The sequence below is a fragment of the Artemia sp. Qi Xiang Cuo genome, chromosome 2, assembly GCF_049724085.1.
Source record: "Artemia sp. Qi Xiang Cuo chromosome 2, ASM4972408v1, whole genome shotgun sequence".
Classification (NCBI taxonomy): domain Eukaryota; kingdom Metazoa; phylum Arthropoda; class Branchiopoda; order Anostraca; family Artemiidae; genus Artemia; species Artemia sp. Qi Xiang Cuo.
This window is the reverse complement of record NC_142795.1, coordinates 19103543-19127289: the sequence shown is the minus strand read 5'-3', so window position 1 is coordinate 19127289 and position 23747 is coordinate 19103543. Positions and strand designations below refer to the sequence as shown.

The 23747-nt window shown below is 34.4% G+C and overlaps 1 protein-coding gene across 1 annotated transcript in view; it reads right to left on the bottom strand.

The window, feature by feature from the left end:
- Window positions 1–5853: 5853 nt before the first annotated feature.
- The window catches only part of LOC148954975 (muscle-specific protein 20-like), a 55246-nt gene continuing 37352 nt past the window's right edge, over window positions 5854–23747 (bottom strand). The window contains exons 3-5 of the mRNA XM_089099475.1: window positions 23180–23263; window positions 17108–17228; window positions 5854–6157 (exon numbers count right to left, since the gene is read on the bottom strand). Of these exons, the coding sequence (XP_088955601.1) occupies window positions 5966–6157; window positions 17108–17228; window positions 23180–23263 (397 nt within the window). The 3' untranslated portion in view covers window positions 5854–5965. The remainder of the gene's footprint in view (window positions 6158–17107; window positions 17229–23179; window positions 23264–23747) is intronic.

Sequence of the window (23747 nt, the reverse complement as noted above, 5' to 3'; positions counted from 1 at the left end):
AACCACCAAGGAAGTTCCTATTTTCCTTATATATTTCCTTACGGTATTCTCCCATCCCAACGGAGGACGACCTGCATTCCGTTTAGCCCTAGACGGTTGGCCGAATTGGACAATCTTTGACAATCTGTCATCCTTCATCCGCTGAATGTGCCCTAACTATCTCGACTCTTCTCTCATTATAACCCTAGAAAGCAGAATTGAACCACACTTTTCGTACAGCCTACTGTTTGAAATAGGGTTAGTCAGTCAGGTAACCAAAACAATCCGGAGGCAATTTTTCTGGAATACATCTAGAAAATCTTCCTATGTTTTTTGGGTCGCCCGTGCTTCAGAACCATATTTGAGGACTGTTGCTTCCAATATCCTAATCTTGATTCGCTGACTTATCTTCCTATTCTTAAAAACTTTCTAATTCTACTTTTAACATCTTCACTGCACCCACCATCTTTACTAATAATACTACCGTGGTAGGTGAAGCTGTCTACTTGATCGATCTTTTTGTTACCCAACGTCACCTTATCCTCTTCACTTATTCCTAGTCTTATCGAGTTAGTCTTCTTAAAATTAATTTTAAAACCTATTCTTTCACCCTGAACTCCCAAAACCTCTAAAAGCTCATTTATTTTCCTCACGCTTTCATCTAGGATGCTTAAATCATCAACATAATCTAAGTCTAGGAAAGTTTCCCATTTGATTCCGTTTTCTCTCATTGCCTTTCCTGTGCTCCTTAAAACAAAGTCCATCAAAATAATACAGAAAAATGGGGATGGAACACAACCCTGCTTGACTCCTCATTTACTACGAAAAAAGCTACTAACCTCATTTCCAACCTTAACCGCAACACTGTTATTCTCGTACATTGCACTAATCACTTTAATGTATTTGTCTGGTGCACCATACAAGCATAAGACTTTCACTAGTTCAATGTTCAATGGGTTTATTAACAAATGAAAATAATAAATCACACATAATCAAAATACTCAGTCCATTCCTGGACGCCGAGAACCAAAATCATTACAATTTAACATAATACGCAGAATGGCCACCGCTCCTAATCTCAGACACAACCATACCCCTCATTTACCAAATAACTAAAACTACTACCTTCCCGTTCCTTACCCTCAGGGGAAACCACCCCGTCATATTTAAAAATCATACATTTGTAATTTAAATTTACTGCTCACATTTAATTCTAGTTTTTGTTTTTTTTTTAATTTATTAACTATTCATTTGTAATGCTATCAAATGATTTTTTACTCTTTTTTTTAATGATGCGAGGGAGCTCCTACCTCTCAGCTCTTCTGGGATCAGGTTCCATATCTCTGCACAAGCTACGTTAGGAGCAAAATCTGATCACATGGTCAGGGTGAGGGGTATTTGCAGGTTTGATGATGATCGGGTATGCAAATTATGCTGGTCTGAAATAGGTCGAAATAATCTTTTAAACGCAGATGTTAGCTCTCCAGCTAAAAACTTGAACACAAATGTCAAGCATGATAATTGATGCAGGGACCCTAATGACAAGTACTCTTCATTTTTTCCAATTAATATCAGGCATCGTTGATGAATCGAATTCAGTTTTCGCAGGTGGGATTTAAAATTTGATTGCCAGATCATTGCACAATACTGTAAATGGTGTTTTATAAGAGCATTGTACAGGAGGACCAGCGTTTTCTGCGGCAAAGTGCTTTTCAGTTTTTTTATTATTCCAAAATTCCGGGATAGCTTCAACTCTGCTGCTTGAACACGAATGATAGGTTCTCATCGAGAAGGATTCCTAGGTATTTTGCAAAATTCTTTTCTGGCCGACTAATCACACCTCTGGATGTCTGGATACCACATATCTCCGGATGGGCACTTCCAACCCGGGAAAAAAATTGAACGCAAGATTCCTCAACATTAATAACAAGTCGGTTAGCATCCATCCAGAGATACGTCCCCTCCAGAACCTCCCTCAGTTTAGACATGAGCGTTGTCTTATCCGTAAAGCTCTTCTATCAGCTGAATCATACGCTTGGTCATAATCTATAAAACTGAGCAGTAAAGCTGTTTCATGACTCTGGCCTTACTCAATTATTAAAATAAGAGTGAAAATTTAGTCGAAATATCCAATATCCTTCCTAAAACCGCAACTGTTCTTCTCTTAAAAATTTGTCTACGGCACATTTAAGTCTAAAAATTATCATCAATCTAAGAAATTTGCTACCTAAAAAAACCAGGCTAATGCCTCTATAATTCCCACAATCACTCTTATCACCTTTCGTATACAGGGGGCTTAATGAGGCTTTTCCTAAAAACGCTATTTACTTCCCCTTTTTCAAAAATCATATTCGTAATCTTTAGTAGCCTATTTCTAACCTCATAACCACCATATTTAAGAAACTCATTTAACACACTTTCAATACCTGGGGCCTTATCATTTTAATCTTTTTACTACTGTCACTGATTCTCCCTCACAGAATAAATCTTCTTTCATATCCAAGGTGTCGCAAAATTTTTCATTCTCCTCTATATGTTTTCTTGTAACTCTATCTTGGTTTAGCACATTCTCAAATGTTCTGCCCATCTCTCTTTAACTCTTTCCTTAACACTAATTGTGGCATTGTTCCTATCTTTAACTGGAAAAAGTCCAGATTGACTACTCCGTCTCAATTTATTGATATGCCATTACAATATTTTACTATTATGCCGTCTAGCTGCATCTTCCAGATCCCAGGCAATTTTACCTGTGACCTCCGCTTCAAACCTCATCAGTTCATACTATCTCCACTTTCTTTACATTCCTCTTATTTTCATATGATCTGTCACTCAGATAATTCTTGCACTAACCGCTCCTCCTTTCTATTAAACAAAGCTTTTTCAGTTATATACCTAGCTGCGTTCTTAACTTTCTTCCCTAAAAAACAATCAGCAACTTTACAAAATTATTTTCCTAAAATTACTCCGTCCATCTTCTACATTGTCAAATTTCAGACCCTCCAATTTAGTTTTCAACTGTTCCTGGAAATTTTCTCTCAAATTCTCATCCTGGAGTCTGCCAACGTCATAGCTTCCTGGAAGTTAGTTACCCTTCTGAAATTTCAGCTTTAAATTAACCCTAAACACTACTAAATGGTGATCTTTACTTTCAATATCAATAACAACACTTCTATATGCACTAGTATCTTATATTGGTCCTGCAAGTCTTTGGTTTACATGATCAATAAGGTTAACTGTTTTCCCGTCAGGTGAAAACCATGTAAACTTTTGGGCCATTTTATGACCAAATACTGTATTGGTTATAACTAGATTGTTATATTTACAAAATTGCAGCAGTCTGTAGCCATTACGGTTTTCTATTCCTACACAAAATTTGTCTAGGCCAGGATACCGTCTATCCCTATTTCTACCAATCATGGCGTTAAAATCTTCTAATGAAAACGCCATATTTCTACCTGGGTCGCTGTCTATTTGTTCTTGTAACTCTAAGTAAAATTCATCTGAGTCGTCCGTCAGTCGGTTCTAAAGGGGCATATACTACCATGACTGATACTCTGCATTTTTTAGTCAAAAATCAGGGATTAGAATTGTATTATTAATACCTTCCCAGTCTAAGCAGGACTTAGCAGCTTCCCTTTTGATCATGTGCCCTACTCCTGATCTACATATCCCATCGTTCCTGCCTGGGTAAATAAATTCTATACCACCCAATTTCATATTTCCTACCCTGGGATATGAGCTTCTGAAATTCCTAATAAGTCCAGTTGAAGCGTCTGAATTTTTCAGTCAAAATGTTTATACGATAGTCATTTTTAATGTCGTAACATTCCAAGTTGTAAGTTTCATATTCTTTAAATCGTTGAAATTATTTTGGTCTCAGGAAAAGCAAAGATTCCAGAACCAGTACAGGACGAGGATCAACACATCTTCTCAAGTGCACACAGAAGCACTTAAGCCGACTTAGAACTGGACAGCAAGAAGTCCCTGAGACCTCCAGCCGAATGGAGGCTTTGTGCAATCCTGGGACCATCTTGGTCACAAAATAGTTCTCAGCACTTGACAATGCTCTTTTATCAACAAGAGTTGAAATGCGTTTGAGACATTCTTCATCCTCTAATTCTGCTTGCTTCTCGGGAATATTATTGGAATACGCCTGTTATATGGATGCTTCGGGGTGATGGCACCCCTCTTATTTTAGACAATATTTTTCTCTGGAATGTAAAACATTACATTAACATGCTTACCGGAGATGCTTGCATAGTCACAAAACGTGAGGGGCAAAGGGGTGGGGGTATCATGAGTGCCACCGGGGAAATTTCCTGGAGTGGAGAGCCAGTGCTGGCACGAGCTTTATTTCCACTGAGGTTGAAATGGTAATGTTTCTTATTTTCCTAATTATTTTAATTGTTTAATATCCCATTGTTCCCTGTGGAGCATTGCCTTTCTGCCATCTGCCGGCATCCATCGGAAACATTCCTATAAAAAAGATTTGTTCAAATATTTTGCCTTGTAAATAATGGATATAATGACCCATACTTAATTTTTTATATTTCAAGCGACCCTCCTAAACTTTGGAGGGATGTATTTTTTCAGGGGTGATGATCATTCCCAAATTCTATTACACGAACATTAAACTTGAATGTAAAAATTGGAGATTGAAGAAGGGGGTAGTAGCCTCGTCCAAACCCAAGAGAGCATTAGATTAAAATCAAACATCTTGCAGTAAAAAACTGTAAGTGAAGAATACCTTTGTCAATAGAAAACCAAACTCTACAAAACAAAGTCTTGCTTACAAAATAAGCAACAAAAATATAAAATTTATGCTGATTCTAAATATACGAAATGTACTAATTTTCTTTGCTCATAATTAGTATTAGCATAAAAGAATTTGCATAATTTTAGAAAGACGAATTAAACTCCCCCAGAATGGGGTATAATCTAAATGAATATTAAGAAAGGCAGAATGCCTTCCTTTTACTGAGGAGACGATATAACTTTTTTGAAAATTATGTTTGCTTCGAAACCAAACACACTTAATGAGCTCTTTTTTTCTCGAAGCATTTTCACGAAAAAGTGGCTTGCAGCAATACAGCTACAGTAATTCTTTTAATTCTTAATTTTGTGATTGTTGCATTTTGCAAAGAAAGAAATTCAGGAAAAGAAAACTTTTCTGGTGCTAATTTCACAACACTGTAGAAGCGTTTGTTTTTGCTAGTGGCAGATGAATTCAGCTCTTTTTGTTTGTTTTTTATGTCTGTTTTATACTTCAGGTTTCAATAATTTAAACTGTAAGTATGTGTGTTTTTCAATGTGCGTGAAATATGGTGGAGATTTACCCTGAAAGATATTTTTGTTTGAAAAATTGTTTCATGCTACCAAATATTCTTCTTTTGGTATATGAATCCTTGGTGGGCATCACGGACAATCATAATGAGATCATATGTTAATGATGATTAGTTAATTTTTCAATTCCGTGTTGTTCCACGAAATGTTTTCCTTGGAAAATGACCTGGAAATGTAAGAATCAAACAAATCATAATTTCAAAACCCAATAGTTTGGATGCCGCTGCACCCATTTCCGTGAAATTTGGCACACTTACTCAGTTTTCTACGCTATTTTGAAAACCATTTGTATATTTACAATAAAAATAGCAATATATTAATAGTAGTAAAAATTTTAGTGTTTAGGCTACCTTAGAAATTCCACTCACAAGCTGCTTCAGTGTTTAGACTACAAAGGTGAATTTTTTTCTTTCATTCCATTTAATTCATACAAAAAAGAAACTTTTACAAGTACTAAACGGTCATTTAGCCCATGAACAATGCCGTCCAACAAACTTTACTTCTGGTTAGGTTACACTGTAGAAGATCATAAAGCCTAAATATATATATTTATTTCACAATTTCGCTGTACAAAATATTAGTAAAATAACAAAAAAAACTGCACTCTTAAGCAGGAATTGTTTAAAAAAACAAGTTCAAAGACTTATTTTCCTAGAAGAATTTTTCTGGTTGCACCTATATTCTGTCCAGCCTGCGATGCTCCCTTGTTAGTGCCGGCTTGGAGACCAATCATACCTTCGCCTGCTCGAAGCTGTTCTTCAGTCCATTCACGCTTGTTCTCTTCAGCTGGTTTTGGTCCTAGATAGGGTCCTGTCCACTCGGGATGTTTGTAAGTCTGCAAAGACATATTCATCAAATGAACGAAAGTTAAAGTATCAAGAACGGCGAAAATAAATCTTTTTGAATTGGCTAAGTGGAAAGTTACTGCAACCACATATATCTTATAAAATTATGAAAAATTTGGAGTGAAAACCGCGGGCGAGAAACCAACAAAAAATAAGCTAAAAACGTATAGTATCAAAGAGCTTTACTAGATGTAATTCAATGCAATAACTCTATAATTCATAATTGTTTACAATTCAAGAATTTATTCTTTATAATTCATGATTTTTAGTAGACTTTGAGTCAATTAAAGTAAAAAGGTTTAATGAAAGTCATAAACGTATTTTTAAGGCGTCAGTAACTTGTGCTACCTTCAAAGAAATACAACCAAATAGATTAGCAACATTCACGAAACATCTGCGCAGCAAACTTTTGAAAAGATAGAAAGTACTATTTCTGCTCTAAAGGCAGGGTTATACGGCGTCTAAAAAGGTAGTTTTTTTTAGCGAAATGGAACTTTTCTTATCGACAATAGTAGTTAAACAACACCCGTTGATTCTGACAAAAGCCTCGTTTTCACTTACATTTTTACAAGCAAAGCAGAAAAAAATCAACTAAAAAGCGCAAGAAAATTGGTTTCGGTCGAAAAAATATTCATCTTGTTTTGTTTTTTTAATTTTTTTGCTTGCTGTCCCTGGTTTGTCAAATGAATACGGGGCTTAAAACATTGGCTATACAACCGACGCTTTTTCAGCTAAGATTACGTTATTACGCTTACTGCTCATCAGCTTACATTAGGTTTCATTAATTTTGAGCAATATTCTTCAGAAGAAAATTTTTCCTCAATAAAGAGATAGCGTATGCCATATTTTGATTTGTTAAATGTATCTTTTTTTTCATTAAAAGTCCATTATTAGCAACGATTTTTTATTTATTATGTCGGTACCTATTGATATTGGAAGTTAGCACGTGCATTGGCTATGAATAATATCTGTTATTCCATAAATGGGCATCTGTAAGTATGTCTATTTGTATATCAACAGTAAAAAGTAATTTGATACTGTTGAAAAAGTCCACTGTTTTAGCCGGGAGAGATCATGTTGCTAATGAGAGCCAATCAGTTTACTGTATTTTAATATCGTATTTATGACCTATGTGGCAATTAAAAAAAAAAAAAAAAAAAAAAAACAAATAAACGAGCAATCTGTTCTTATGCCAGATATAAGATTCTGATTTCTATAAAAATGTATTCAATTGCCTTGTATTTCCGCACCACTTAATGTACCCAACTGCCTCTGACATTTAAGTAAGACCTATGGCTTGGTGCAGTTCCATCAACTGGTGAACAAAAGCCTGTCCACCATAAATACATCAGGTAGCATGATCGACGCGTGGCGAAAGGTTACCATACAGGGTGGGAAGTGGTGAGCTTGGCAGAAGTGTGCCAGATGTGGCAGAACAAGTGGCACCCGGATGTGTACACCAGGTGGAAAAAAGTGGAACCCTTTTTGGGAACCCAGGGACCTAAGGAACCCAGGTGGAAAAAAGTAGAAAAAAGGTGGAAAAAAAGTGGAAAAAAGGTGGAAAAGTGGAAATAGAGAAAGCTAGAAAATAGCAAAGAAGTAGGGGTCTCGGATGGACTGATCCAAATTTAAAACACTATAGATAGATAGATAGATCGTGTATTTCAAAAGCCCAAGAGCCATATACACACAAAAATTATGAAAAATAGAAAAATTACAAAATTACAACAGAGCAAATTACGAAACACACATTAACATGATACATAGCGAAAAATACCTTCTGGTAAATTACCAAAAAATAACTTTAATTCCATATAATAAACAATAATTAATTGTAAGAACATTTCCTTCTTTCTAATCCCTTCTCTATGTACGCACCAATACGAAATATTGTGGTTGGATTACTACTTTGTAAAATGCCAGGAAGCAGCAAAACAATGCCATGTAAGTATTTTTTCCTTTAAATCAGAGAACACCGGGCACTTTCGGAGAAAATGGTCCAAATCTTCGTCCTCATCTCTACAAAGAGGACACACATACCGACCATCAGGATGTACTATTCCCCTGTCGAACACCATTTGTCTGCTCTGGATTGGAAGGAAATTCGCCCTAAGCTGAATCCATAGACATAAAATCATAGCCGGTAAATTGAATTTAAAATAAATTTCCTCTCCAAAACTAGGTTTAACCTGATTATAATGATTCAATGTAGCAGAATTTAAAACCAGCCCTTGCCAATACTGAATTTCTTGACCCTCTAAGATAAATCGTACCTGGCTTACTAAATTTGTTGGTAGATCACGGGAACCAAGACCATCATTCCATAAGTAAGGCGTTCCCACACTTTCTAGTAATAACCTAATTTGGGATGGTCACAATGTTTTCTAACCATAACTCAATATCTGCCATAGCTTTTCGAACGGACAGCCGCAGAAAACTTTGTGAGGGGAGGGGAAAGGTTTCTTATATGCTAGAATTGTTTCATAGGTTTTAGAATAGCAATAGGCTTCTAGCTATTACACTTTTAATTATTTATGCGTTTCTGCCTTCTTATGGAGGAATTCCGAATGCCTGTTTCAAATTCCCTCCCTCCCCCTATAACTATTTACACGCGCTCACAGTTTTCCATTAACCTTAGTAGAAATCATAGTCCAATTGCTCAAAATTCGTTTGATGTGATAACATACCATCAGCATGTAATGATGCTTTAATACTTTTAATTAAAGAAGAGGTTACTCGACATACCAAGGATAATATCAAAATGACTTATGTGGACATCGAAAAAGCTCTTTGAAATATTGCGTCCTTGACCTTCCTTTGTTTAGGTACTTATAGCCATAAGTTAAAATGTTAATTCTTTTAATACCTATTTATTAATCAGGATCTAGTGTCAAAGTGAATAATGTTCTCTTCACTTTTCAGAAATTTATTGATGTTAATTAACTGTTGTAACTGGGTTTTAAAACAATTAATGTAAAAATAACTAGAATTTCATATAAAGGTTAGAAATCAACTATACAAATATATAGTTGTTAAGCAAACAGAAAATATGCATTATAGTTGTTTACCTATTTCTCTATTTTTTAAATTATTGATCTGTTCCAATGCGATCTGGTTAAATTAAATCCTAGACTGTTACACCTCTGGAAACAATACGACAAATAACAATAATATGGACTGTCATAATGATTAGCATCAATATTACGGATATATAACTAAATATATCCGAAATACTGAGGGATTTCTTTCACTCAATATACCGGAATGAAGGTGATATTTCATATTGGTGCGCTATAAAGATTTACCGTGAAAGAAAAATTAATGTCTATATTTAATTCTGGCTAAATTTTATATTTGTAATTTTTATAATTTTACTTGTCATCTTAGTTGAACTCTTAATAAGATTTTTGCAACAGTCACCTTAATATGACATTCCACTAGGCACGATTTTTTCTCTCATCGGTTGCCGGGAAAATTTAAAGCGAAAAGGTTCAAACAAAAGGGAGGAACGGACGGGACAAAAACAGAAAACATTATTTTCTCTGACACGACGCCAAATTATGGTTAACAAATGGATATCAAAAACACTAAGAATCTAATTTTGGCTATTAGGATTGAAATAAAGGAAGGTAAATGGCACAATATTGCAAGCAACTCCCCCCGGGACAAGTTGGGGTTATAAACGCAAACTTCTTATGTTTTTTTACTTCTCATTTTTGTATTGAAGATAACCCATTAGAACATGTCGGATAAATTTCTTATATCCTTGGATTAGTCACACAGCCAAGAAAATTGAATTATAAATTGGACATATTTATCTATTTTTAAAATTGTTCCGTCCCCCAACGATCTGGTTAAGTCAGATCAATAGCTATAACCTTCATTCAATTCCATATTGACTACCGTATCTCCCCTCGACCTATCCAAGCTAATGAGCGATTCACTCAACACAATGGAAAGAAAGTACAATTTTCATCTTTTTGCTTAAAAACTATACAAAAAATCTGTTAAAGAATAATTCATAGCCAAATTTTGTCTAAATTTGCATATTTTTCAAATAAATTTTCCTTTTTCAGCACAGAAAAAGAAAAGTGTTAAAACATGAAACTTGGGCATTTATTATCGCCGCTTTTCTGAAGGGGAGGGATGGTATCCTTTGGATCTTTTCATCTGGAAAGGTCGAGGGACTTGATTATCTTTAATTCAATTTGAGGGAGGATAATCTTGATAATAATCTTTCGAGAGGGTGTCTGTAGGTATAAAATGAATTGAAGATATTTTACCATAAAGAGTTGATGATGTTGTACTTCTAAGGAATAAAGAAAAGGGTGCTGAGGCATCAATACTGATGTTATTCATTTACTGTAAGGTATTTTATTGTTGTTCCTTTAACTATATAAATAAGTATTAACTATAAACTTAGTACTGTTTTTCTGATGTTCCGAGGTTGAAGATGTGTGACCACCGATTCGTATATCGATTTAATTTTTTGTTTATTATTTATCCATATCTCTATAAAATATAGTACTCTCTTGTATAAGTTGTTATATTATGACAATCACCTTAAATTACACGTGTATATGAACCCATCATTGTAAATAAATTGTTTGTTTGTATGTCGTTTTATGGTATGAAAGTATTAAATTCGTGGTACTTCCTAGAAAGCTGTCATGTTAGTTTTTTGCATGGATTAAAGTTTTTTCTTTAAATTGCAGGCTAATAGCCTAAGCCAAAGAGTCAGAGAAGCTCAAAAGTGTAAATTGGCGTTAGTGTTAGAAAGAGAAAAATCAGTGTCATCTAACATTTGATGTTTTTTTTGTAGCCTCCCCTAAATATTGTATACTTGTCTTTCATGAACTTTAAAATGTAAGCGAGGATAAAGAAAGCGAATTTTGTCAGGTTTCGGCCAACTAGCCTACTTAAAGTCTGAGATTTAAATAATTGTTTAAAAAAAATATAGATTAACCAAGGCCTTGCCCAGGGAGGGGAAGGGTTTAAGGGATTTGAACACAAAACCCAAAGTTTTTGCCTGAGACGTAAAAAAAACGCAACAAAAATGCTTGTAAACAAATATTTGATGCTTTTAAAACCTTTTAACCCCCCTCCCTCAAAAATAACCCCACCAAAAAACTATAATCTTTAGTGAGATTTCAGCTTTAATCCTATAAATTTCAGATTAATTATATCATTTACCAAACTTTCTTTGAAATTTTCTGCTTGTTTTACCAAAGTCACCAGACGTGTGTGACATCGCACTCAGTGCTTGGTGCTAGTAGTGTTAAGTTTCTATTCTCCCGAATTATTCCCGAGATGACGGGGATAACGTGAGATAACCTTTCTGTCCTTGGGAATCTACCTTCTATAAGTTTCCCGTTCCCTGTGGCTGAAACCCCAGCTTGGCTCACCAAGACTACTTTGCACTATTTATTCCACATAAGTTGCGACGGTTCTATGCTTGGGAAGGAGGTGGTCCCCCTCCACTTTTTCAGGCACCTAAATTTAAGTTCCTTTTACTTTATATTTTAAAATTCCCCCCCCCCTCCAAATTACGAGGCCAAAGACCGCTACGGCACCCAAGAAAAGGAAGTCAAATTGTTTCTAGAATATACTTTTTGTCAAGAAATTTGCTGTTTCCAAGCAAGAGAACATTTGAGATAAAGCTATTAGACCACCCGTGACCATGTAATTGCGTTGAGAGTAAATATATCAAATACGTGAACACTTTTATTCTTAAACAAACCAAACGAGGAAAAACAGCTGGACTCATTAGAATCCTTGAAAGAAGAAACAACTGTGTAGTGCTTCATGGAGTTTTACTGGAAAAATCTTGAATAAATATATTAAAATTGAACTAAATACATACACAGTTTACAAGCCATTTTGACAAACCGACCCCCCCCCAAACAAAAAATGGGGAAACCTAGAGCTCTGTTTTCAGACCACCCACATCCACCACGGAGTTGGACACGGGCTGTGCATATTATTGTTTTGATTGCCGTGTTCAACATGGGTTTAGGTATTTTCATATGCCGTATTAAACCATGAAATCTTGGGGTGTTACAGTTTTGAAGAACCCATGTCCAAGACGCTTGGAACTCGTAAGAGGAAAATGCTTTAAACTTTGGCTCATCTAAACACGGAGAGCCTTTTAACGATGTTTGTCAAACCCGCTCAAAACGCGCTTCAAACCATGTGCCTGAAAACACAGCTAAAAAAAAGTCCATAGATGGTTTCGGTCTATTACACCGATACAATCCAGTTTTTCTCTAGAACAAGGGTTTAACGCACGAAAACTGTTCCGAGACCATTTTAATGCACCATTTGACATCTTTTATGATTTTAATAGAACTAGTTTTAATGCAAAGTACTATTGTAAGTATGGTTTTAAGAAAACAAAAAAGCAACGAAGTCCTTGAGTAGCACCAGATGAAAAAAAAACAAAACAAGGTAAAGCACAGGCGCACGCAAGTGATAAGTGAAAACCATGGCCTAAAAAAACCGCTTTCACGTTATTACAGTAAAAACGCGATGAAAGCAATTTTTGACTACTCAAGTGTGGTGGTTCTTTCAATTATCATGTTATAACTAAGGAATTATTTGTTTTTTTGCTTCACATTCTGCACGGCTACGTTAAATTCTAGCAGGAAAATTGAATATATCTTCCTGGCTTTTCAGTTTCTTTTTAAGCGGCCTTTTCTAGGCTTAAAATACTTTGAATGTATAAATAATCGTCATGTTTTTCACTTTATTTTACCACAAATGAATGAGCTGATCACAGTTTAAGATATGCAGATACAATTTAACTTAGATAAAGTAGAGAAATGTTTTGTGTTTGGCAGACCTCTGTATGGAGGCAAAATCAAGAAGGATTGCATCCTAAAATAGTTCTGAAATCAGAAAAAATTAAAGTACGCAACAACGCTGAATTGGTTTTTTTTCAGTGTCTTAAGCCAAATTTCGTTTTCTCAAAATATTCGGTTTTTGCGCTTGAAAAAATTCTTTTAAAGAACTGTTTGCAAGATGCAATGTTGAAATTTTACCTTATTACAAACATTTTATATTATATTAGATGTGAAGTATTTTATTTTTCTATATCAAATATTATTTTATAGATATTGATGTTTATCTTTCAGAAATCGATCACATCTATCTTTTCATATATTGGTTTCAATAGCTTTGAAGCCATCCATTTATTTGACTGGTCATAACTTGTTGAATTCACTGGGGAATGCGAAATCACAGAAAATCATTATCCATTTCCTTGAGGAAATCCAGGAAGCAGTCTGTGGTGTGCGCAGAATTATAAAATTCCAAAGGAGAACGAATGACACCTTTCTTTTTAATAAATGCTGATTGCGAAGCTGAAAGCCAAGTGGTTTTAAAAGCTAGGATGGAAGATTGACGGGAAGAAATAACCTGAAAAGTGTAGAAAGATTTTTTCTCTTTCAGGAGTAGCATCTTATTTTATAAATGTCTTTATTACAATGAACAGCCTGTCGGATAAAACAGCCTACGATCAGTCATTGTAAATGTTTGAAAATCGCCTGAACAGAGAGAGAGAGAGAGAGCAGGGGCATATACAGGAGTTGTTTTTTTTTTTTTTGGGGGGGGGGAGAGATAGGAGTGGGGTATTTCTGTCGGGTGGTGGGGGTGGGGTATTTCTGTCGGGAGGAGGGAGGTACAAAAAATTTAGAAAATACATCAAAAATGTCTTTTTATGTATTTTTATTACATTTTCACGAGTCTGAGAAACTTTTAAGGGGGGGGGGTTAAACCTTCTAACCCTTCCTCTGAATAAGGCCTTTAGAAAGAGTTAAGGAAAACCTTGGAAATACCTGTAGGATTCCCATTTTTACATTTTAATTTATCCCAAATTATTTTAGTTAAGTATAATTCTAGTTTATTGACTTAAGGAGGATTAGTTCATCCGTAAATCCACCCTCAGCTAAGGTAGCTGACTATAAGTCAATTGACTATTTTCAGTTGAATCATAGTTCTGATGAGGTCTAAACGTCGAAAATGTACTTCTTTATCAGTAAGGCAATTGCCCGATTGTCAGGCAAAATTTTCATAGGAAGTGATGTAGTCCTTTTTAAATACCCTAAGATCATCTTTATAAATAACTCTGAAATCTGTTTCCAAAATCCCAAATCCCAACAGGATCTTTAAAAGTCAATTAGAGTCCGAGGTTGAAATGATCAGAGTGACTGTGGCTGGAGAGGATAAAATGCTTGAAGTTAGCTATAGTTCAACTTTAGTCAACTAAATTCTAAGGTCCGAACGCGCTCTATATTAAAAAGGGATTTTCACTACTTGGCACAAAAAGAAAGCATTATCAGATTGAAGAGCCTAAAAAGCTAAAAGTGCTATTTTTAATGATACTCTTATTGATACCTACAATTGATACCTGTGTGTGTTTTGGTGCATGCACCGAGGGGTAGATCCAGGGGGTTATTTTAGGGACACGAGCTTCTTTCAAGGTCGAAAGTTGCATTAATGGGCAATTAAACACGAACGAGTTAAAAACGATAAAGATCTAAAAACACAAACGAGAGAGCCCAAATTTTGTAGGGATGACACCAAAATATTGTTTTTGTTTCCGCCCCTGCATAGTCCACCTGGTGGTCTATTTATACTGTCCTATGTTGTGGGTATGTTCAGAGGTGGAAAAAGAATTAAAATATGGGGGTGGGGGCACCAAGACAACTCGAGATCCCCAATTTATATTCTTCGCCCCTCTACCTTTGTAATTAGTACTACTGTTGCCGTTCTGGCAGAAGTGTGTGCCTAAAAAAATATTAAGGGGGAATCTAAAGTAAAGCCTGTCTTTCTTAAGGTTTATTTTCACAGTGCAAGTTTTTGTGTGTTATTTTTCTACAGTCCAACGGTTTTAAAGTTTCAGCGTAAAATGTGACACTCTTTGGAATAATTTGGACGCTGAGATAAAGCTTCATCCATTTACTAAATTGCATTTTGAAATTTGTTTTGCATTTCGTTTTATTAATAAATGCATTAAAAATAGGCAATTTCTTCTTTTTTTAAGCAAGTTTAGATCTTTATATAAAAAGTTCAAGAAATATCACAATTTTGGCTCGTTGAATGGATAGTTATGAAACTAATGAATCCAATGACACGAGCGTAATTATCTTGTTCTTCAGGTGCGTGTTACAGCCGTAGGCTTGTCGTAAAATTTCACGTTCCCCAGAAAACATAAATTTGAAATGTCATAAATCTGAAGACCCTTCAACTCTGTCTCAGCGACACCAATTGAGGAAAGAAAGGCCATATGCCCCCCTCCTAGATATTTTACCGTTCTCTCACCAATATTTGAAAAAAAATCTTCCTTAGGGGTACCTTCATTGAAAAATGCTTTATTTCGTATTTTACTGGAAATATAAGAAATGACAAATTTGGCTCCCCTCATAGACATCGAAAAACTTGCGCCCCCTACTAGTTGTCAAAAAGCATGCATTCCTCCCCTTAAATTTTGGTGAATTGACGTTATTGCCCTGTGTCCTGCACCTCCAAGTCAGCCAACAATTTTATATTACGCTTCCAGTTTTTTCCTTTTTGCCTCCATGTCTCGGATATACAAAACGGGTCGTAGTAACAAACTCCTTTATTAAACTATATTGCTCATGCCATCTGTTTGATCGCTTTACATAATCATATTGTATTGTTTTCCAAGGTCAGATTCCGCATTCTATTCTGACACTGCACATTTCCGCATAGGCATCAAGGTTTTTATGAGTAACTAAAAGAATTATATATAGGTCAGAAAATTGACGTGCAAATTCTTTAGTTATATGATGACTCTTTATTTTCTATAGGAAATGAATCGTTTTACGAGTCATATATTTTCTCATAACTTCCTGGATGTTGAAATGTATCAGTGACCTTGAATTTTAATGTTCAAATGGTGACATTGCGCTCAACACTGTAGATTGTAGCTTGGACAGAGTACTTTCTAAGGTAATGATCACCCTTTGGTATCCACAGAGGGGTGCAAAAGGCCAAATATACTCATCATGGGAAATGTGTTTAATCCTATATACATTCACCAAGTACTTGGACATTCAAGTAAAATGGTAATCAGTCCCCTTCACCACAAAAATTGTGCATGCATCCATTTTAATAATGTCCTTAAAATTCGGAGTGCAATTGGATGTTCAAATAAAAAAGCTTTGAAACCCCTGCTGTAAGGTTTTTGTGAAATACTAGATGATGTGTGGTTTACCATCTTAGAAAGTTGCTATGTTATACGGATGGAACTTTTAAGAATGGTCCAAAAATTTATACTGATCCCCAATATTTCTTTATAAGTATAAATCTCCATATCTTCTTCCACCAAAGGGTAAGGATATTTGATTGTCTTTGGCAAACTTAGAGCTATAAAAAGCACACTTTTAGAGGTACATCTACAGAAAAATAAGGCCCGAGGAAAATATTTAGCCAATTATTGATTTGCAAGATTCCAAAGAGTTGTTAATATTTATTTTTAACTTTGAAACAAAATTCTAACAGGAATTTTAGTTCCAAAACCATAAGTCAAATAAAAAAAGACGCAAACCGAAATCAATGATTTGACTTGTTTTACCAAGGCTATTAAAGTTGTCTTCTATGCAGTTTTCCAAGCCCTGCAATCAGGGAAAGAGCAAATACATGAGCGTGAGAATATATTTCTGACCACACTTTAGCATAATTTAAATTATTAATTTTCTAAGATAGGAAAAGAGTACCCAGTTACAACTACTCGATTGCATAAAAAAAAGTTATTTTCAGATGTAGACATATGAAAAGCAAATTTCTGCAATCACTCTCTGCCAAGCAATATTTGGACTCTAAAAATTAAAGCTACACAAGGTAAAGTACAGCAAGGTAGTGGAGGATAAATTAATAAGACATGTCAACATCAAGCAATTGCTATTGATAAAACTTACCGTTCTTCCAAGAGCAAAGATAGTTGTAGTGACTTGGCCTATGTCTTTCTTTTCCCACAAGTCAACAGTTTGGAAAACATCTAAATCGTTCACACCATACTTTTTAGCTGCGTTTTGGAATCTAAACAATAAATATTAGCCTTTAATAAGGGATTATTATGATAGTTAACGGAAACACCTAACGAATAGTAACGAATTATTATGATTACTAACGGAAATACCTAACGAGTATTAACGGATTATTCTACTGCGTTATAAAATTTATTTTGTCATAAAATCAGACGTCTTTGCGAAAATTGCCGAGAGAAAAACGACTTTAAACTAAAATTAAACTAAAATTAAAAAACTAAAATGTAAACTAAAATTAAAACCCACCATAATTTTAATTTTAAAATATAATATAACATAAATAATTAAATATAAAATATAATATATATATAAATATAATATATATAAAATATAATATATAAAATATAATATATATAAATAAATATAAAATATAATATAAATAATTTTAAAATATAAACTAAAATTAAAACCCACCATGATTTTTTTTAAACAATCAAACTTTCTTGTTTTAGATGCACACCAATATGTGGTCTAAATTGAAATAAAAACCACAAGAGCATATATTTATTAGTAGCAATTGTTTTAAAAGTTGAGTTTTTTCTCCATGTTCACTGACAATCAAAAACACTTTTTTCCAGCTAGCTAAAAAAATCAAATGTTCTGAAATTGACAATAGAAACAGGTGGCGATTATGACATACTTAACAAGGGCAGGGCCTAAAGAACATGAAAACCCTAAGGAGCCTCAAGGACCTTCAATGTGAATATAAAGAGAGTATTATCATAAGTATCGATAAAATCTAACACAAATTTATTTTGTCAGCAACCATGCTTTTATTTTCATTTTTTTAAAACTAAATTTTTTCTAAATTCTTAAAAGTTGAAGTTCTTTTAAAGTTTTTCAAAACTTGATATGTTTTAGTTCATTTTCTTTTAAATAAAATCTTTCCCAGGTAGCAGGAGAATTAATCATTTTTTTTTGCTTTTTAGTGTGTTCGGGGACAAAAAGTTGTATATGTTTTTAAGATTATTATGTATATTTTATATTATAACTATACAGTTTTGTTTTTATTTATCGTTACGAATCATAATATACAGTAGTCCTATCGTTTTATTACTTTACTTTTTTTTGAATTTTCGAGCTTCGTACTTGCGTAAATTTTTGGTACAATTAAAACACTAAGCCTGAAAATGCTGTTTTTTAAATAATCATCAGGCCAATTTAAGAATTCTGCAAAAAAGCTGTTGCTAAAATTAAATTCTTAAACAAACCCATATTTTATTTCTTTAGACGTTGAACGTATTTCCAATTAACTAGTTTTATAAACACTTCTTTTATTCATATTGCCCCCTGACTAACGGTCATGTTGCCCATCTTCAGAACAAACTCTTAAAATACCGCTCAAAAGACTTAAAATATGGCATCATGATTTTCGTATCAAAATTATAACTATATAAAAGCCTTCCTTCATGGCTTTCTGGCACATAAGATTTAATGTCAGTTCTAACTTGATTTCTGCCGCAATGCGTCAGACATACTCTGATTAGATTATTTCTAAAACCTACAAGAAATTAAGACTTCAGATTAGTCTTAATTTTTTATTTTCCTGCGGCATATAAATTATTCATTTAGACTTTTAGAGAATCTAATTTATTTTTTTTCCGTGACTCGCCAAAACTAAAAATAGACAAGCATTACTTGAGTATTATGCAGGTTAGTTTTACTAGTGGTTTTATACTATGATAAAGGTGTTGCTTACAAATAAGGGATGAATCTTTGTGCTTGCCTAATAGTTGGGAATGCAAATATCGTAAAACCAGGTTTTATATAATAAATGCAAAATTTACAAGCAATAATCTTCCATTCAATGGTCTTTATGGTAATTTCTCACTCCTTGACTCTCTCACCTTCACTCTCAACTTTGTTTTACCTTCTATCCCTCTCTCTTTCTCTCTGTGGGAAAGGGGGGTAGTAAAATCTCACCCCCCCTCCATTTTATCTTCTACTATCTATCTCTCTGGCTATCTTTTTCTCTCTTTATTAACCTCTCTCTCACTCAGGCTTTTATTTTTCTCTCTTCTTCTTTTGTAACTCTACCCTCTCTCTCTCTCTCTCTCTCTACCTTCTTTCTTTCTTTCTACATTTCTTTCACTCTGAGAGGCAACAATTCAAGAAAATGTAGGGGAAGGGGGTAAAATGTGTTTTTCGAAATCTAAGATTTTTTCAGTTCTTTCAATGAAAATACAAATAAAGGCATTCTTCAATGAAAATAAATAATAAAAGGTGTTTTCCAAAATCTAGGTGGGAGGGGGGGTGCAAAAAATATAAAATATGCCATGTCCCCTGCCTCCTCCCCCCACTACGCTAGTGCTTATTCTCCCCCCTTCTTTCTCACTATTTTGTTTATGGTATCACTGCCTTATGGAAAAGAAAGTTATTATAGGGATGTTTGGAAAGAAGATTTGGACCTCACCCCCTGAATTATTAGGAATTTTCAGCAACCACCTATGTGTTTAAAGAATTTCAAAATGTTTTTTTCATTCGCCTCCCTCTCCCCTAAAAGTGCAGCCCCAAGATGAATCACTGCAAAAGCAACGATTCTTTTTCAGCGGATTCAATGCTTCTAGCTATCCATACTATGAATGTAATTGCCTTTCATGAACTGTCCAAATAGTATCTCTGAAAAACACGCGAAAACTTTCCATTAATTTTTTTTCCATCTGTTTGTTCATAAATCTTTCCGTTCTTTTGAAACAAACTTCAAGAGCAGCCACGTAGTTGTTGGCGATTTCTGAAGATGTTGCAAACAATGGGAGGAAAAATTTATTCTTCCGACAAAAAGATTTATGAACTGATCATTTGGAAGAGAAATGGAAACAATTTGACGTGTCGTAAGTCATATATTTTTGGACATTTATTGAAGAAAATAAGCGCAAATAGACCTTTTTTTATTGTCTTAAGGTAAAGTCGTTTCTGCTATTCAGACTGAACAGCAATGTCTTGGCTGTGATAATTCAAAAATATTTTATATCGTAGGGAGCAAAACAGATTTTTTTTTTCTTTTTTTTTTGGTTTTGCATCTGTTAATTAAAAACAATGCCTTGTACAAGAATTGTTTAAATTTTATTTTAGGCTATAGAATATTAAAAAAACAACAACAATACAATAATGACACAGAGAATAATTTAATAGCATATCAGGCAAAAAAATGAAAGCTTTCTTTGGGGGGGGGGGTTATTTCCGACTGTTCTAGATTTGGAAAATACATTTTTTGGTGCGTTCATTGATAAAATAAAAAAAAGCAAAATTACTCCTCTTAAGTTTTTAAAATAGACTTTTTACATCTTTGTTTATAATAAAGAAAAATAATCCCCCCTATATTTTCATGAATTGCCCCCCTCCCCCCTTTCATCGAACTATAGTATAACGGTTCCTTAAAAAAAAGTGTTGACAGGACTGTCACCGAACATTCAATAGTGTCCTAAGATTCACCTGTGAATAATCCTAAATATTGGAAAAAAACAAGCTATTAATAATGACAATGTCTATATTAATATATTTGTTGAAAGTAATATGTACTTTTACAGATACCCCAAAAATTCCAAGGCAGCCCTTCCAACACTTCATTTTTCCGTCATTGGGTCGGGTGGGTGCCGTGAGTCGTGAAATCTACTTTCTGCAGGAGAGGACAAAAAATACGAAAAGGGATAAGATGAGAGCACAGTCTTAGGGTTTGGTTTCTTCCTTTTATGACATTGGAATTAAGAGGAAGGTGTATAAAACCAATATACGTTTAAAAGATGTAACTTAGAACTTGACTCTGTGACTGAATGCAAAGAAAACATATGGTATTTCTTGCACAAGTCTTTGGGGTGTTGTTTTTTCAGCAATACTATGGTATTAATTAAATAAAAAAACAAGTTCTATTTTACTGAAAGTAAGGAGTGACATTAAAACTTAAAACGAACAGAAATTATTCGGTATATGAAAGGGGCTGTCCCCTCCTCAACGCCTCGCTCTTTACGCTAAAGTTTTTTATTGTTTAGAAAAAATAGAGTTGTGAGAAAGAGTCAAATTTTAGTGCAAAGAGCGAGGCAATTGAGGAGGGGACAGCCCCTTTCATATACGGAATAATTTCTGTTCGTTTTAAGTTTTAATGTTTAACTTGTTTTTTTAATTTAATTTTTGAACGTTTTTGAATTAATACAGGTTTTGATTTTGGCTCACCGTACATGAAATTTGCATATTAATTTTAGTTTTATTTGGTTAAATGGCTTTCTCGAAAGTTGTTTAAATTTATTTACGAACGTTTTGATTAGTAATAATACGAAACTTACGAATTAACTTACGTAACGAACTTCTATATACAAATATTTTTAATACATATATTAGGAGGTTCCCCCCCCTAGTCAATACCTTGCTCTTTACGCTAAAGTTCGAATTTTGTTCCACTTTAAAATGACCCCATAATTACAAAGGTCGTTAAGTAGAATAAATAGCTCTTATGAAAGTACTAAAAAATTTGGCTTAAAGAGCGAGGTAGTGACTAGGGGACGAACCCAATCATATACGTAATAATTTCTGTTCGTTTTAAGTTTTGATGTTGCTCCTAAGTTTCAGCTGAAAAACTTTTTTATTTTTTTTTATTTAATTTCTGATCGTTTTTAAATAATGCTAGAAAATCCGGCGCCCCGTTCATAGCAATGTCCCTTCCCCCATGAAACATTTCTCCATGGAAAGATCCTCCCCCAAAGCCCCACCTCCCCCCCCCCCCGACCCCACCCTACTACCAGAAAAAATCCCCCTTGAAAACGGCTTTATACTTCCCAATACTATATGTAAACATTGGGTAAAGTTCATAACTTTCAGCCCTCCCTTCGGGGACTTTGGGGGATTAACTAATCCTAAAAGACTTAGATATTATATTTTAGACCATGCTGGACAAAATGGCTGTCTCAAAATTTTGATTGGGTGGCTTTGGGAGAAAATGAGCGTGGGAGGGGGCCTAGTTGCCCTCCATTTTTTTCGGTCACTTAAAAAGGGCACTAAAACTTGTAATTTCCGTTCGAATTAGCCCCACCACGAAATTCTAGGACCACTGGGTCGATACGATCACCCCTAGAAAAAAAAAACAAACAAAAAAACAAATAAACACGCATCCGTGATCTTTCCCCTGGCAAAAAATACAAAATTCCACATTTTTGCAGATAAGAGCTTGACAGAACCTCTACAGTGGGGTTCTGTGATACGCTTAATCTGATGGTGTGATTTTCATTAAGGTTCTTTAACTCTTAGGGGGTGTTTCACCCTTTTTTGAAAAATCAGGCAAATTTTCTCAGGCGCTTAACTTTTAATGGGTAGAACTGAACTTGATGAAACTTGTATATTTAAAATCAGCATTAAATCTGATTCTTTTGATGTATCTATTGGTATCAAAATTCAATTTTTTAGAGTTTCGGTTACTATTGAGCCGGGTCGCTCCTTACTTACAGTTCGTTACCACGAACTGTTTGATACTCCAACGTAAGACAAATATTTCGCATCATTCGATACTTAGGATTCAGCTTTGTTCGTCCGCCGAATTATGCTCTAAAACTTGCTTTTTTTTTAGTTTGATAAAAGTTTTTAGTTTGAAAAATACGTTGAAAATATTTGAAAAATGGAAATTTCCCTTATTTTTCCAGAAAGTTTAGATCATTTAAATACAGCAACATCATTCGAGATAGAAGATAAGCTAAATCTGACCCTAGTAAATCTAGTAACAAACGCTGTAGGCCTATTTTGCCACTTATGTGCATTTTAGAAAAAATCATTTAAATACAGCAACATCATTCGAGATAGAAAATAAGCTAAATCTGACCCTAGTAAATCTAGTAACAAACGTTGTAGGCCTATCTTGCCACTTATGTGCATTTTAGAGCTGTAGCCAGGTCACAAAAACACTCGTTTCGGAGGAACTTATGTAGGCATTTTTAGGCCTCAACCTTGAAGTTCAATACTTACATATTAATATTCTCCATCATTTTAAACTGGGCACCAGTACTATTGAACTTTTTTATTATGCCGGGTTGAAGTGTGTTCATTAGCCTGAAATAAAAGAAAAACTTAGCTAAAAGGAAAGAAGAATATTATATTCGTATAAAACATATAAGCTAGATTGTGGAAAAGGAAAGGGGGGGGGCTTAAAAATCCAAAATAAGTAAATTACGGACGTATGAAGGATTACGTGAGAGCAGGGAAGCAGAGAGTAAATTTCTCCTAGACTGAGATCACGCAGATGACTTGAGCATCCTTGATAAATTTGTAACTAGATCAGTAAATTTTCGGAGGTTTTGAGAGTTCAGGGTTCAAGATTTGGTTTTAAAATAAATGTTAATAACATTAAGTTGCTTCGACCAGGATTAAATGAAGAAGAATAGGTTTATTATTACAAAAAGACTAAGCGCGTAACAAGCAAAAACAGTTCTTAGTAACTATAAAACCACTGAAATGTTCTAACAACAGTTAAGAAAAACCCTTTTGTGCTAGTATTGACATAATTTTATTTGAAATAGCACATTTAATAGACACT